Raw genomic sequence first — 13,213 nt, 5'->3', positions numbered from 1 at the left:
GGTTTTTAACTTTAAAATGTTTGCCTTTTCAGTCACACCAAAAGTCCAGGTTGTGTTGGTGGTTTATAGAGCTTGTGCCTCCATGGATGTCCTCGTATGAATACTTCCACCTTATGTTCATCACCAAAGACTATGGTATGATGAATGATGAGAATTAGTTTCTCTCCCACAACTGCATTGTTACGTGTGTACAAAATTCAGTGTTCATACTGTATGTGTGTATTCAAATGAATGGTACTAATAGAATCCCAGACTTCCTGTAATCCAATGCTTGCATGTATGTCCTTGTTTAGATCAAACTGGGAGACATCAGAACACTTTTAATTAATTAATGTTCATGTTACATACATGCATACCAGTACATATGCATACACTGAAAAAAGTAATGGTTATCTCAGTACATTAACTGACATAAGTTACTCTAAGAATGTGTTTGTATGAAGAAAAAAAATGTAGCCATTTCTGTCTGTATAGTTCCATATGATTGGGATATTCATAGCCTTTTTGACATTTTTATACTTTCTTCAATGTGCATGACAATTTTGTCCCATTGATAATCAAGCTCAGCTCAAATGCTCTTCCTCATGTAGAACTCATTGTTTGTGTAAGGGACTTTCTAATCTTTATTTGTGAAACAGAATGATCTTACATCTCATTCAGATTTAAGTAATATATATACCATGCCTCTGAATTTGCATAAATGGTTTTGGGTTATATTGGCAATGATAAATGTATGTGCCTGCATTAACCTTCCATCAATACCTCAATGTGTCGAATAAAAACAATATTTTTTCTCTGACTTGATTAGCGCAGGATGCCTTTTCAGAATCACAATTATATTGTCCCAGAACAAATAGTCTTTTAGGAATTTGCTTTGACCCTAATTAACATTAATAAAAAATGGAATTATTGTGAATGGGAATTATTGCCAAATTGCCCTTCTAATCACTGTCATACATGGTACACATCTAATCACTGTCATACATGGTACACATGGGCAGATAATACTGAGAAGGTTGTGAATAAACAGCTTTACAGTGCATCAATAACCATTACCAATCAAGGCATAAATCCTGTATATTGTAACGAATATAAACAATATTTAATGTGAGGATAATACATATCCTTGAAAAGACGATAACCTCAAGGCTAACCCTACAAACCTACACACCACTAAAACCCCTGGAGCCACAGTATATCTAACACATCTGAATGCATGCTTCTTCATCATGACAACATCCCGTGTCCATGGCCAGAGGCTGACGTTTCAACAGGCACATCTCCTTCTGTCGGTTGTTTGAACCTCCTCATCAGTGTCAACGCTGCCATTGGCTGAGAGTGGCCCCTCGGTGCTGTGTTCCATACGCCTCATCACCAAGCCCAGGAGGGAGGTCACAGCCTTGTCCACCTCAGCACCTGTGGCTGCACTCGTCTCCATGTAGGGGATACTAGTGAGAAGTAGGAGATACTAGTGAGAAGTAGGAGATACTAGTGAGAAGAAGTAGGGGATACTAGTGAGAAGAAGTAGGAGATACTAGTGAGAAGAAGTAGGAGATACTAGTGAGAAGAAGTAGGAGATACTAGTGAGAAGAAGTAGGAGATACTAGTGAGAAGTAGGAGATACTAGTGAGAAGTAGGAGATACTAGTGAGAAGAAGTAGGGGATACTAGTGAGAAGAAGTAGGAGATACTAGTGAGAAGTAGGAGATACTAGTGAGAAGAAGTAGGAGATACTAGTGAGAAGAAGTAGGAGATACTAGTGAGAAGTAGGAGATACTAGTGAGAAGTAGGAGATACTAGTGAGAAGTAGGAGATACTAGTGAGAAGAAGTAGGGGATACTAGTGAGAAGAAGTAGGGGATATTAGTGAGAAGTAGGAGATACTAGTGACAAGTAGGAGATACTAGTGAGAAGAAGTAGGAGATACTAGTGAGAAGTAGGAGATACTAGTGAGAAGTAGGAGATACTAGTGAGAAGAAGTAGGGGATACTAGTGAGAAGTAGGAGATACTAGTGAGAAGAAGTAGGAGATACTAGTGAGAAGTAGGAGATACTAGTGAGAAGAAGTAGGAGATACTAGTGAGAAGTAGGAGATACTAGTGAGAAGAAGTAGGGGATACTAGTGAGAAGTAGGAGATACTAGTGAGAAGAAGTAGGGGATACTAGTGAGAAGAAGTAGGAGATACTAGTGAGAAGTAGGAGATACTAGTGAGAAGTAGGAGATACTAGTGAGAAGAAGTAGGAGATACTAGTGAGAAGTCGGAGATACTAGTGAGAAGTAGGAGATACTAGTGAGAAGAAGTAGGAGATACTAGTGAGAAGTAGGAGATACTAGTGAGAAGAAGTAGGAGATACTAGTGAGAAGTAGGAGATACTAGTGAGAAGTAGGAGATACTAGTGAGAAGTAGGAGATACTAGTGAGAAGAAGTAGGAGATACTAGTGAGAAGAAGTAGGAGATACTAGTGAGAAGTAGGAGATACTAGTGAGAAGAAGTAGGAGATACTAGTGAGAAGAAGTAGGAGATACTAGTGAGAAGTAGGAGATACTAGTGAGAAGAAGTAGGAGATACTAGTGAGAAGTAGGAGATACTAGTGAGAAGTAGGAGATACTAGTGAGAAGTAGGAGATACTAGTGAGAAGAAGTAGGAGATACTAGTGAGAAGTAGGGGATACTAGTGAGAAGAAGTAGGAGATACTAGTGAGAAGTAGGAGATACTAGTGAGAAGAAGTAGGGGATACTAGTGAGAAGTAGGAGATACTAGTGAGAAGAAGTAGGAGATACTAGTGAGAAGTAGGAGATACTAGTGAGAAGAAGTAGGAGATACTAGTGAGAAGTAGGAGATACTAGTGAGAAGAAGTAGGGGATACTAGTGAGAAGTAGGAGATACTAGTGAGAAGAAGTAGGAGATACTAGTGAGAAGAAGTAGGAGATACTAGTGAGAAGAAGGAGATACTAGTGAGAAGAAGTAGGAGATACTAGTGAGAAGAAGTAGGGGATACTAGTGAGAAGAAGTAGGGGATACTAGTGAGAAGAAGTAGGAGATACTAGTGAGAAGAAGTAAGAGATACTAGTGAGAAGTAGGAGATACTAGTGAGAAGTAGGAGATACTAGTGAGAAGTAGGGGATACTAGTGAGAAGAAGTAGGGGATACTAGTGAGAAGTAGGAGATACTAGTGAGAAGAAGTAGGAGATACTAGTGAGAAGAAGTAGGGGATACTAGTGAGAAGAAGTAGGAGATACTAGTGAGAAGAAGTAGGAGATACTAGTGAGAAGTAGGAGATACTAGTGAGAAGTAGGAGATACTAGTGAGAAGTAGGAGATACTAGTGAGAAGTAGGAGATACTAGTGAGAAGTAGGGGATACTAGTGAGAAGAAGTAGGAGATACTAGTGAGAAGAAGTAGGGGATACTAGTGAGAAGAAGTAGGGGATACTAGTGAGAAGAAGTAGGAGATACTAGTGAGAAGAAGTAGGAGATACTAGTGAGAAGAAGTAGGGGATACTAGTGAGAAGTAGGAGATACTAGTGAGAAGAAGGAGATACTAGTGAGAAGAAGTAGGAGATACTAGTGAGAAGAAGGGGATACTAGTGAGAAGAAGTAGGAGATACTAGTGAGAAGAAGTAGGAGATACTAGTGAGAAGAAGGAGATACTAGTGAGAAGAAGTAGGAGATACTAGTGAGAAGAAGTAGGGGATACTAGTGAGAAGAAGTAGGGGATACTAGTGAGAAGTAGGAGATACTAGTGAGAAGTAGGAGATACTAGTGAGAAGAAGTAGGAGATACTAGTGAGAAGAAGTAGGAGATACTAGTGAGAAGAAGTAGGGGATACTAGTGAGAAGAAGTAGGGGATACTAGTGAGAAGAAGTAGGAGATACTAGTGAGAAGAAGTAGGAGATACTAGTGAGAAGTAGGAGATACTAGTGAGAAGAAGTAGGAGATACTAGTGAGAAGAAGTAGGGGATACTAGTGAGAAGAAGTAGGAGATACTAGTGAGAAGTAGGAGATACTAGTGAGAAGTAGGAGATACTAGTGAGAAGAAGTAGGAGATACTAGTGAGAAGAAGTAGGAGATACTAGTGAGAAGAAGTAGGAGATACTAGTGAGAAGAAGTAGGAGATACTAGTGAGAAGTAGGAGATACTAGTGAGAAGAAGTAGGAGATACTAGTGAGAAGAAGTAGGGGATACTAGTGAGAAGTAGGAGATACTAGTGAGAAGTAGGAGATACTAGTGAGAAGAAGTAGGAGATACTAGTGAGAAGAAGTAGGAGATACTAGTGAGAAGAAGTAGGAGATACTAGTGAGAAGAAGTAAGAGATACTAGTGAGAAGTAGGAGATACTAGTGAGAAGAAGTAGGGGATACTAGTGAGAAGTAGGGGATACTAGTGAGAAGTAGGAGATACTAGTGAGAAGAAGTAGGAGATACTAGTGAGAAGAAGTAAGAGATACTAGTGAGAAGTAGGAGATACTAGTGAGAAGAAGTAGGGGATACTAGTGAGAAGTAGGAGATACTAGTGAGAAGTAGGAGATACTAGTGAGAAGTAGGAGATACTAGTGAGAAGAAGTAGGGGATACTAGTGAGAAGAAGTAGGAGATACTAGTGAGAAGAAGTAGGAGATACTAGTGAGAAGAAGTAGGAGATACTAGTGAGAAGAAGTAGGAGATACTAGTGAGAAGAAGTAGGAGATACTAGTGAGAAGTAGGAGATACTAGTGAGAAGAAGTAGGAGATACTAGTGAGAAGTAGGAGATACTAGTGAGAAGAAGTAGGGGATACTAGTGAGAAGTAGGAGATACTAGTGAGAAGAAGTAGGGGATACTAGTGAGAAGAAGTAGGAGATACTAGTGAGAAGTAGGAGATACTAGTGAGAAGAAGTAGGAGATACTAGTGAGAAGTAGGAGATACTAGTGAGAAGAAGTAGGAGATACTAGTGAGAAGAAGTAGGAGATACTAGTGAGAAGTAGGAGATACTAGTGAGAAGTAGGAGATACTAGTGAGAAGAAGTAGGAGATACTAGTGAGAAGTCGGAGATACTAGTGAGAAGTAGGAGATACTAGTGAGAAGAAGTAGGAGATACTAGTGAGAAGAAGTAGGGGATACTAGTGAGAAGAAGTAGGAGATACTAGTGAGAAGTAGGAGATACTAGTGAGAAGAAGTAGGAGATACTAGTGAGAAGTAGGAGATACTAGTGAGAAGAAGTAGGAGATACTAGTGAGAAGTAGGAGATACTAGTGAGAAGAAGTAGGAGATACTAGTGAGAAGAAGTAGGGGATACTAGTGAGAAGAAGGAGATACTAGTGAGAAGAAGTAGGGGATACTAGTGAGAAGAAGGAGATACTAGTGAGAAGAAGTAGGGGATACTAGTGAGAAGTAGGAGATACTAGTGAGAAGTAGGAGATACTAGTGAGAAGAAGTAGGGGATACTAGTGAGAAGTAGGAGATACTAGTGAGAAGTAGGAGATACTAGTGAGAAGAAGTAGGGGATACTAGTGAGAAGAAGTAGGAGATACTAGTGAGAAGTAGGAGATACTAGTGAGAAGTAGGAGATACTAGTGAGAAGAAGTAGGAGATACTAGTGAGAAGTAGGAGATACTAGTGAGAAGAAGTAGGAGATACTAGTGAGAAGAAGTAGGGGATACTAGTGAGAAGAAGGAGATACTAGTGAGAAGAAGTAGGGGATACTAGTGAGAAGTAGGAGATACTAGTGAGAAGTAGGAGATACTAGTGAGAAGAAGTAGGGGATACTAGTGAGAAGTAGGAGATACTAGTGAGAAGTAGGAGATACTAGTGAGAAGAAGTAGGGGATACTAGTGAGAAGTAGGAGATACTAGTGAGAAGTAGGAGATACTAGTGAGAAGAAGTAGGAGATACTAGTGAGAAGTAGGAGATACTAGTGAGAAGAAGTAGGAGATACTAGTGAGAAGAAGTAGGGGATACTAGTGAGAAGTAGGAGATACTAGTGAGAAGTAGGAGATACTAGTGAGAAGAAGTAGGAGATACTAGTGAGAAGAAGTAGGGGATACTAGTGAGAAGTAGGAGATACTAGTGAGAAGAAGGAGATACTAGTGAGAAGTAGGAGATACTAGTGAGAAGTAGGAGATACTAGTGAGAAGAAGTAGGGGATACTAGTGAGAAGTAGGAGATACTAGTGAGAAGTAGGAGATACTAGTGAGAAGAAGTAGGGGATACTAGTGAGAAGAAGGAGATACTAGTGAGAAGTAGGAGATACTAGTGAGAAGAAGGAGATACTAGTGAGAAGTAGGAGATACTAGTGAGAAGTAGGAGATACTAGTGAGAAGTAGGAGATACTAGTGAGAAGAAGTAGGGGATACTAGTGAGAAGTAGGAGATACTAGTGAGAAGTAGGAGATACTAGTGAGAAGAAGTAGGGGATACTAGTGAGAAGAAGGAGATACTAGTGAGAAGTAGGAGATACTAGTGAGAAGAAGGAGATACTAGTGAGAAGTAGGAGATACTAGTGAGAAGTAGGGGATACTAGTGAGAAGTAGGAGATACTAGTGAGAAGTAGGAGATACTAGTGAGAAGAAGTAGGGGATACTAGTGAGAAGAAGGAGATACTAGTGAGAAGTAGGAGATACTAGTGAGAAGAAGGAGATACTAGTGAGAAGTAGGAGATACTAGTGAGAAGTAGGAGATACTAGTGAGAAGTAGGGGATACTAGTGAGAAGTAGGAGATACTAGTGAGAAGAAGTAGGAGATACTAGTGAGAAGAAGTAGGGGATACTAATGAGAAGAAGTAGGAGATACTAGTGAGAAGAAGTAGGAGATACTAGTGAGAAGAAGTAGGAGATACTAGTGAGAAGTAGGAGATACTAGTGAGAAGTAGGAGATACTAGTGAGAAGAAGTAGGGGATACTAGTGAGAAGAAGTAGGAGATACTAGTGAGAAGAAGTAGGGGATACTAGTGAGAAGAAGTAGGAGATACTAGTGAGAAGAAGTAGGAGATACTAGTGAGAAGTAGGAGATACTAGTGAGAAGAAGTAGGAGATACTAGTGAGAAGTAGGAGATACTAGTGAGAAGTAGGAGATACTAGTGAGAAGAAGTAGGAGATACTAGTGAGAAGAAGTAGGAGATACTAGTGAGAAGAAGTAGGAGATACTAGTGAGAAGAAGTAGGAGATACTAGTGAGAAGTAGGAGATACTAGTGAGAAGAAGTAGGAGATACTAGTGAGAAGTAGGAGATACTAGTGAGAAGAAGTAGGGGATACTAGTGAGAAGTAGGAGATACTAGTGAGAAGTAGGATATACTAGTGAGAAGAAGTAGGAGATACTAGTGAGAAGTAGGAGATACTAGTGAGAAGAAGTAGGAGATACTAGTGAGAAGTAGGAGATACTAGTGAGAAGAAGTAGGAGATACTAGTGAGAAGAAGTAGGAGATACTAGTGAGAAGTAGGAGATACTAGTGAGAAGTAGGAGATACTAGTGAGAAGAAGTAGGAGATACTAGTGAGAAGTAGGAGATACTAGTGAGAAGAAGTAGGAGATACTAGTGAGAAGTAGGAGATACTAGTGAGAAGAAGTAGGGGATACTAGTGAGAAGAAGTAGGAGATACTAGTGAGAAGTAGGAGATACTAGTGAGAAGTAGGGGATACTAGTGAGAAGTAGGAGATACTAGTGAGAAGAAGTAGGGGATACTAGTGAGAAGTAGGAGATACTAGTGAGAAGAAGTAGGAGATACTAGTGAGAAGAAGTAGGGGATACTAGTGAGAAGTAGGAGATACTAGTGAGAAGTAGGAGATACTAGTGAGAAGTAGGGGATACTAGTGAGAAGTAGGGGATACTAGTGAGAAGTAGGAGATACTAGTGAGAAGTAGGAGATACTAGTGAGAAGTAGGAGATACTAGTGAGAAGTAGGGGATACTAGTGAGAAGTAGGAGATACTAGTGAGGAGAAGTAGGAGATACTAGTGAGAAGTAGGAGATACTAGTGAGAAGAAGTAGGAGATACTAGTGAGAAGTAGGAGATACTAGTGAGAAGAAGTAGGAGATACTAGTGAGAAGTAGGAGATACTAGTGAGAAGTAGGGGATACTAGTGAGAAGTAGGAGATACTAGTGAGAAGAAGTAGGGGATACTAGTGAGAAGTAGGAGATACTAGTGAGAAGAAGTAGGGGATACTAGTGAGAAGTAGGAGATACTAGTGAGAAGTAGGAGATACTAGTGAGAAGAAGTAGGAGATACTAGTGAGAAGTAGGAGATACTAGTGAGAAGTAGGAGATACTAGTGAGAAGAAGTAGGAGATACTAGTGAGAAGAAGTAGGAGATACTAGTGAGAAGAAGTAGGAGATACTAGTGAGAAGTAGGGGATACTAGTGAGAAGTAGGGGATACTAGTGAGAAGGAAGCAACTTATTATACAGTACACAACCCTGGACTAAGCTGAATGCATTTGTGAGATAAATTGGGAGATAAATGACTATAATTTATAACATATCTATTTGATTTGAAGGCTGGTAGCGTATAGTTTGAGCTGGAAGTAGTAGTCACTGACCCCACCTTCTGGTGAATTAACAGACGGAGCAAAATAGAATGTTTTTGCAACTGGATTTGACTTGTGCCGATGAAACCGTATACAGTAGCGCAGAAGGTCCAAGCTCAAATAACTTTAGTTGAGGATAGCAAAAAAAACAGTGAAAACAACAGAAGTGTCAAATCCGCCAACAGTCAGCTATATGTGATCACATTGTGTCAGATTCAATTTCAAAGGGTAGCTAAAATGTGTCCAGTTCAAATGGTCGACTCAGTGTCTTGGTGCAGGGCGGGTTTCTCACTTACCCATATCTGTCTGCCAAGTCTCTAGCTTGTCTCCCGTGTACATCTCTCAGATCTCTCAGGTCTGCTTTGGTGCCAACTAACACTATGTCTGGGTTATCACAGTAAGCATTGGCCTGCAGCTGACCTGGACAAATGAGAGAGAATCTCAATCCACCATGATGAATATGCAGTGAGCATTGACTGCTATATTTACATTATATACTCCAGTTCCAAAGAAAACTGAAAAACCCAACGATATGACATCATCATGAATGAAGAAGATTAATAGATTCAACAGACAATAGATACACAGGTTGACAGATATTGATCCAAATGCTTTTGGCAGATCAGTGTGCTGAGACATACTCATCCAGTTCCTGACATTGAGAAAACTCTGCTGATTGGTCAGGTCAAACATCAGCAGGAAGCCCATAGCATCTCTGAAGAATGCTGTAGTCAGACTCCTGAACCTGGGAGAGATCCAATCAAAACAAAAGTTCAACCGCTGGTAAAGCCATCATGTATATATGATATGGAATAATTTCCATATAAATAATCGTCCTTTAACAAAGACACCTAGAAAGCATTGACTTTGTGAATATGAAGCAAACTAAAACAGCAAACTCCATGGCTATGAAACAAAAAGGGCAGCTCAAAGTGAAAAACATTTCCCACAGCAAATGTAGGCTTATGTACAGTATTGTCTCCTGTCCAAAATGTCCAAAATGGGAAGTTAATGGCAGTATTTTTCAACATCTGATCAAAGCACATCCTACATTCAGCCTGCCGTACCTCTCCTGTCCTGCGGTGTCCCAGAGCTGTAGATGCACTCTGAAACTTTTCTCTGAGGTCCCATCAGAGCCTGTTCCCAGATACATCTGCAGACAGATGTTGCAACTTGTAACATATATGTATGGCATCACTTCAAATGATACTGGTTGCACTTCGAGTTTGTATACCAATGCAATATTGTAACTAAAACAATCTGGAACCTTCCAATTCGCATAACTACAGCTGTATGGCAGGTGAAGCAAGAGTGACTGGAGATATACATGTCATGTACATCTTCTATGAATAGAGTAGAACAGCATCCCTCACCACTCTCTTTTCCCTGAAGTCAATTCCCACTGTAGTAGAGAACCTGCGGTTGAACTTGTTGTCAGTGTATCTGTAGAGGAAGGTGGTCTTTCCCACCCCTGAGTCCCCCAAAGCCAGGAGCTTGATAAGGTAATCATACTCCCCATCAACCATCATGCAGCCTTGTGCTGAACCTGCCCTGAAACACAAAACTGACGTGAGAATATGCACATGAACCTAGAACTCCAGACATACAACCTGCCATAAACACATCAAAGCAATGACCGAATGGAACATGAATCGATGCAGTAGATTGAGGGCATACTGCCTCAAATGTACAGAAACTGTCCAAGAATTCTGGAATGAACTTGGAATAATAATGCAGGAGATTTTGTCAATCAAAGTGACTGTTGAGCCTATGCTTTTTATTCTTGGAATCTACCCAGAGGGCCACAGGATAAAACACAGTGAACAGATTTTTATGGATATGTGCCTTTACAGGCCAAGAGAGCAATAGCACTAACGTGGAAACCCACCGGTAAACCAAGTATTGTGCAACGGTTTAGGGAGATGTCTCTGTGTCTTCCATTAGAAAAAACGTCATACACACTCAAAGACAGACAGGAAGTATTTGGGGCCCATTCATAAAGTACCTGGACATGGACCTATCACACTTGCTGGACGAATCTGGGCGTGAACAATTCTAAACTCTGTAATAAGCCATTTGAGCAGTTGTGAACTGACCAGGAGTAGTGGAGGAGTTGAATATAATTAACATATCTGCAATGTACCATTTTCTTTTGTTTTCTCTCCTTTTTTAAATGTTGTATGTGTATGTGCTCAGTTATATTATTGCCTCTCCATCAATGTATGTACCATATATACTGTACATTTGTATGGCAATTCTTGTGAGTTATTTGATATATATCTCATTGTTATATATATATATATATTTTTTTTTACATATTGTTGAATTATTTATTTATTTTATTTTTACTTCATAACCGGTCGGTCATCCAGAGGACATTGCTGTAATTCCTAGTCAGGTGGCTCATGATCAACATAGGCTTAGTGGGCCGTCATAACTTCAGAGAGAGTCATTAATGGCTGATCAGAGAGGAGCTAGCACATGACTCAAACCAGCTTTTCACTTGAGCGGTCAAGAGGCTCTACTGGGTGTGCTGAGAACCCAAACATGGGCTGTAACGTTAAGCACCATTCCTGTTATTGACAATTCTCTTAGACAGTTCAATACTGACCTGCACAAGGCCTTTCGTGTAGTTATAGTTACAGTAGCTGTACATTTTCAATGACATGGAAACCCATGTTATACACTTGAAAGAGAAGGTAAAAAAGATGTTTCAATGTGTCATCCTTCCCATCAGGGAGTTAATGTTAATCCACTTTAGATTGCGTTGGCAACAGTCTGAAAGCTTAGCATTCTTTTGTAATTCAGTCCTGTTCCTGTCCTGTTACCCTCTTGTGTGGTTATTTGCACCATGTTTTGGAAGTAGGTAGTCAGGTGATTCAGATTACAGAAACACAGCTCAGTCATTCCCTGTCTGCATTATAAGAAGTATTGGGCTATATAGAATCAGCACAGCTAGGAGAGAAAAAGTCGCCCATCCACCAGGATCAGTGGATTTTTACTGTAACTGTATTTGACAAGGTTCCTCATCAGTTGCTGATGTTTTCAAATCCAACAGCGTGTAAAGGTAAAGGACGTCTTACAGAACATTCAACGTTTGAACATTCAACGCCAACAACGCCTTTCAGAAAATGGTGGCCAATCATATTGATCCCCAACAGCCCAGAGTGACAGAAAATGATCAGTGAAAGTGATGGGAAATAAAATCCCTCCTACTTTGAAATGCCTGATGAAGTAAACACAGATGCCAGAGTAACAGATTACTTTTTTAAATGAAGTTCACTGTCTCTAAACTGGAGAAGGAGAAATAAGTTTGATCTTACCAATTTTGCCGGAGGTAGTGCTAACTTCCATTCACAGGGAGCCAAACCGCTCCTTGGTAAACAAAGAATGGGGGGACAACACATGGTACTCCTTGAACCTTTCCCTGTCTCACATGTGATGAGGGAGGAAGGGAGGGAGGAGTTTCAGGCTAAAAAGGACCAAACAGTGCAGTGTTCACAGACCTTGTGCTTTCTGGTATTTCTCAGAAGAAAAAGTGGATTGTGGCCCTGCGCTAAATAAAGTGTGATTCTGTGGATTTCAGTGGAAGCCGGCCAACTAGGAACTCTGTAAACCTCCATCCTGGCCCCGTTCTGTTCTACTCCTCGACAAGCTCAGAAAGTAATCCAGACCGGTCCAAAGTTTTCCAATACTAAAAAACAGTGCTCTTCAGAACGACACACTTCAAGCTTGATAGATTTGGGTGGTTAACATGTCTTTTGTGATACATTATGTGGATATAGTATCTTCCAAGTCTAAACTTTTTTATAAATCGGTCTAAACATAAAGTAATCCAGCACTTACATGTCAATGACAGAACTGTGCACCAGGGGGCGTCATATCACCAATAATATACAATGGGTGAGGCTTCAGCAACCATCATTTGCAGGGGTGCACATAACTTTTGGGGGCCAGTGCTCAGAGGAGCACCTAGGGATGCTGCTTGGTGCTCCCCGAGCTCGCGAGTCACGACCCGTCCCACAGGATGGATAAAAAAGGGATACATGGATAACTTATATTAGCATAGACATTTATTCATAAATAAAGATGAACGAACAAATGATTGTGTGCAAAACAAAAGAAACAAATGCAAAATCAAATGACTGCTCTTTAAGCATGAAAGTCTGTCAGACTCCTTTAAACACAATGAAATAAACGGACATCTCTTTAAGCACTGCTCTGTTCTGTAAACACTGAAATCAACTTTTCAACAAAAAGTTACAGCCTAAGCATTTATTTATGCTACAAGCTTAATCATCATCATCATCACTGCTCTCTTGACTGCTGTTATCACTGTCCTCAATTTCAACCATGGTAGAGGATGTTGTAGGCTATCACTTTAAATAGCTCATTATTTTGATAAAAGTCTTTTTTTTCTTTTCTAATAGAATTCCCAACCATATTCCCTGGGTCAGGGGTCTAGGTGCGATAATGAAGCTGTAAAACAAACGTCTGAACGTTTGAAAGCTTCAGAGAATAGAAACGTGTCCCTTGGTGTTGTTTTTCCTTTTAGCGACGAGTCGTTCGGGACTGAATTTTCACGTGGCGGCGTGATAACCGTGCGATACGCGATACGCGGAATGAAAGTACGATTTACGATACTTTCCGAATGTTTTCGTGAGGGGAGTCGCCGTGGTCGTCGTCGGTCGACTGTTGTGATGGATTACTCGTCGGGCCTTC

The 13,213-nt window shown here is 40.4% G+C and overlaps 1 protein-coding gene across 1 annotated transcript; it reads right to left on the bottom strand.

The window, feature by feature from the left end:
* Window positions 1–1,267: 1,267 nt before the first annotated feature.
* On the bottom strand, window positions 1,268–10,017 carry LOC308157978 (ras-related protein Rab-27B-like; the record flags this gene model as incomplete). Its single annotated transcript, XM_080531571.1, has 5 exons — window positions 1,268–1,448; window positions 8,788–8,911; window positions 9,133–9,236; window positions 9,559–9,644; window positions 9,865–10,017. The coding sequence occupies 5 exons, from the start codon at window positions 10,015–10,017 to the stop codon at window positions 1,268–1,270; spliced, it is 648 nt and encodes a 215-aa protein (XP_080387697.1).
* Window positions 10,018–13,213: the final 3,196 nt, after the last annotated feature.

The sequence above is a fragment of the Nansenia antarctica genome (genome assembly GCF_963989245.1).
Source record: "Nansenia antarctica genome assembly, chromosome: 5".
Lineage (NCBI taxonomy): Eukaryota > Metazoa > Chordata > Actinopteri > Argentiniformes > Microstomatidae > Nansenia > Nansenia antarctica.
The sequence above is the reverse complement of the archived record's forward strand: the minus strand, read 5'-3'. Positions and strand labels throughout refer to the sequence as shown.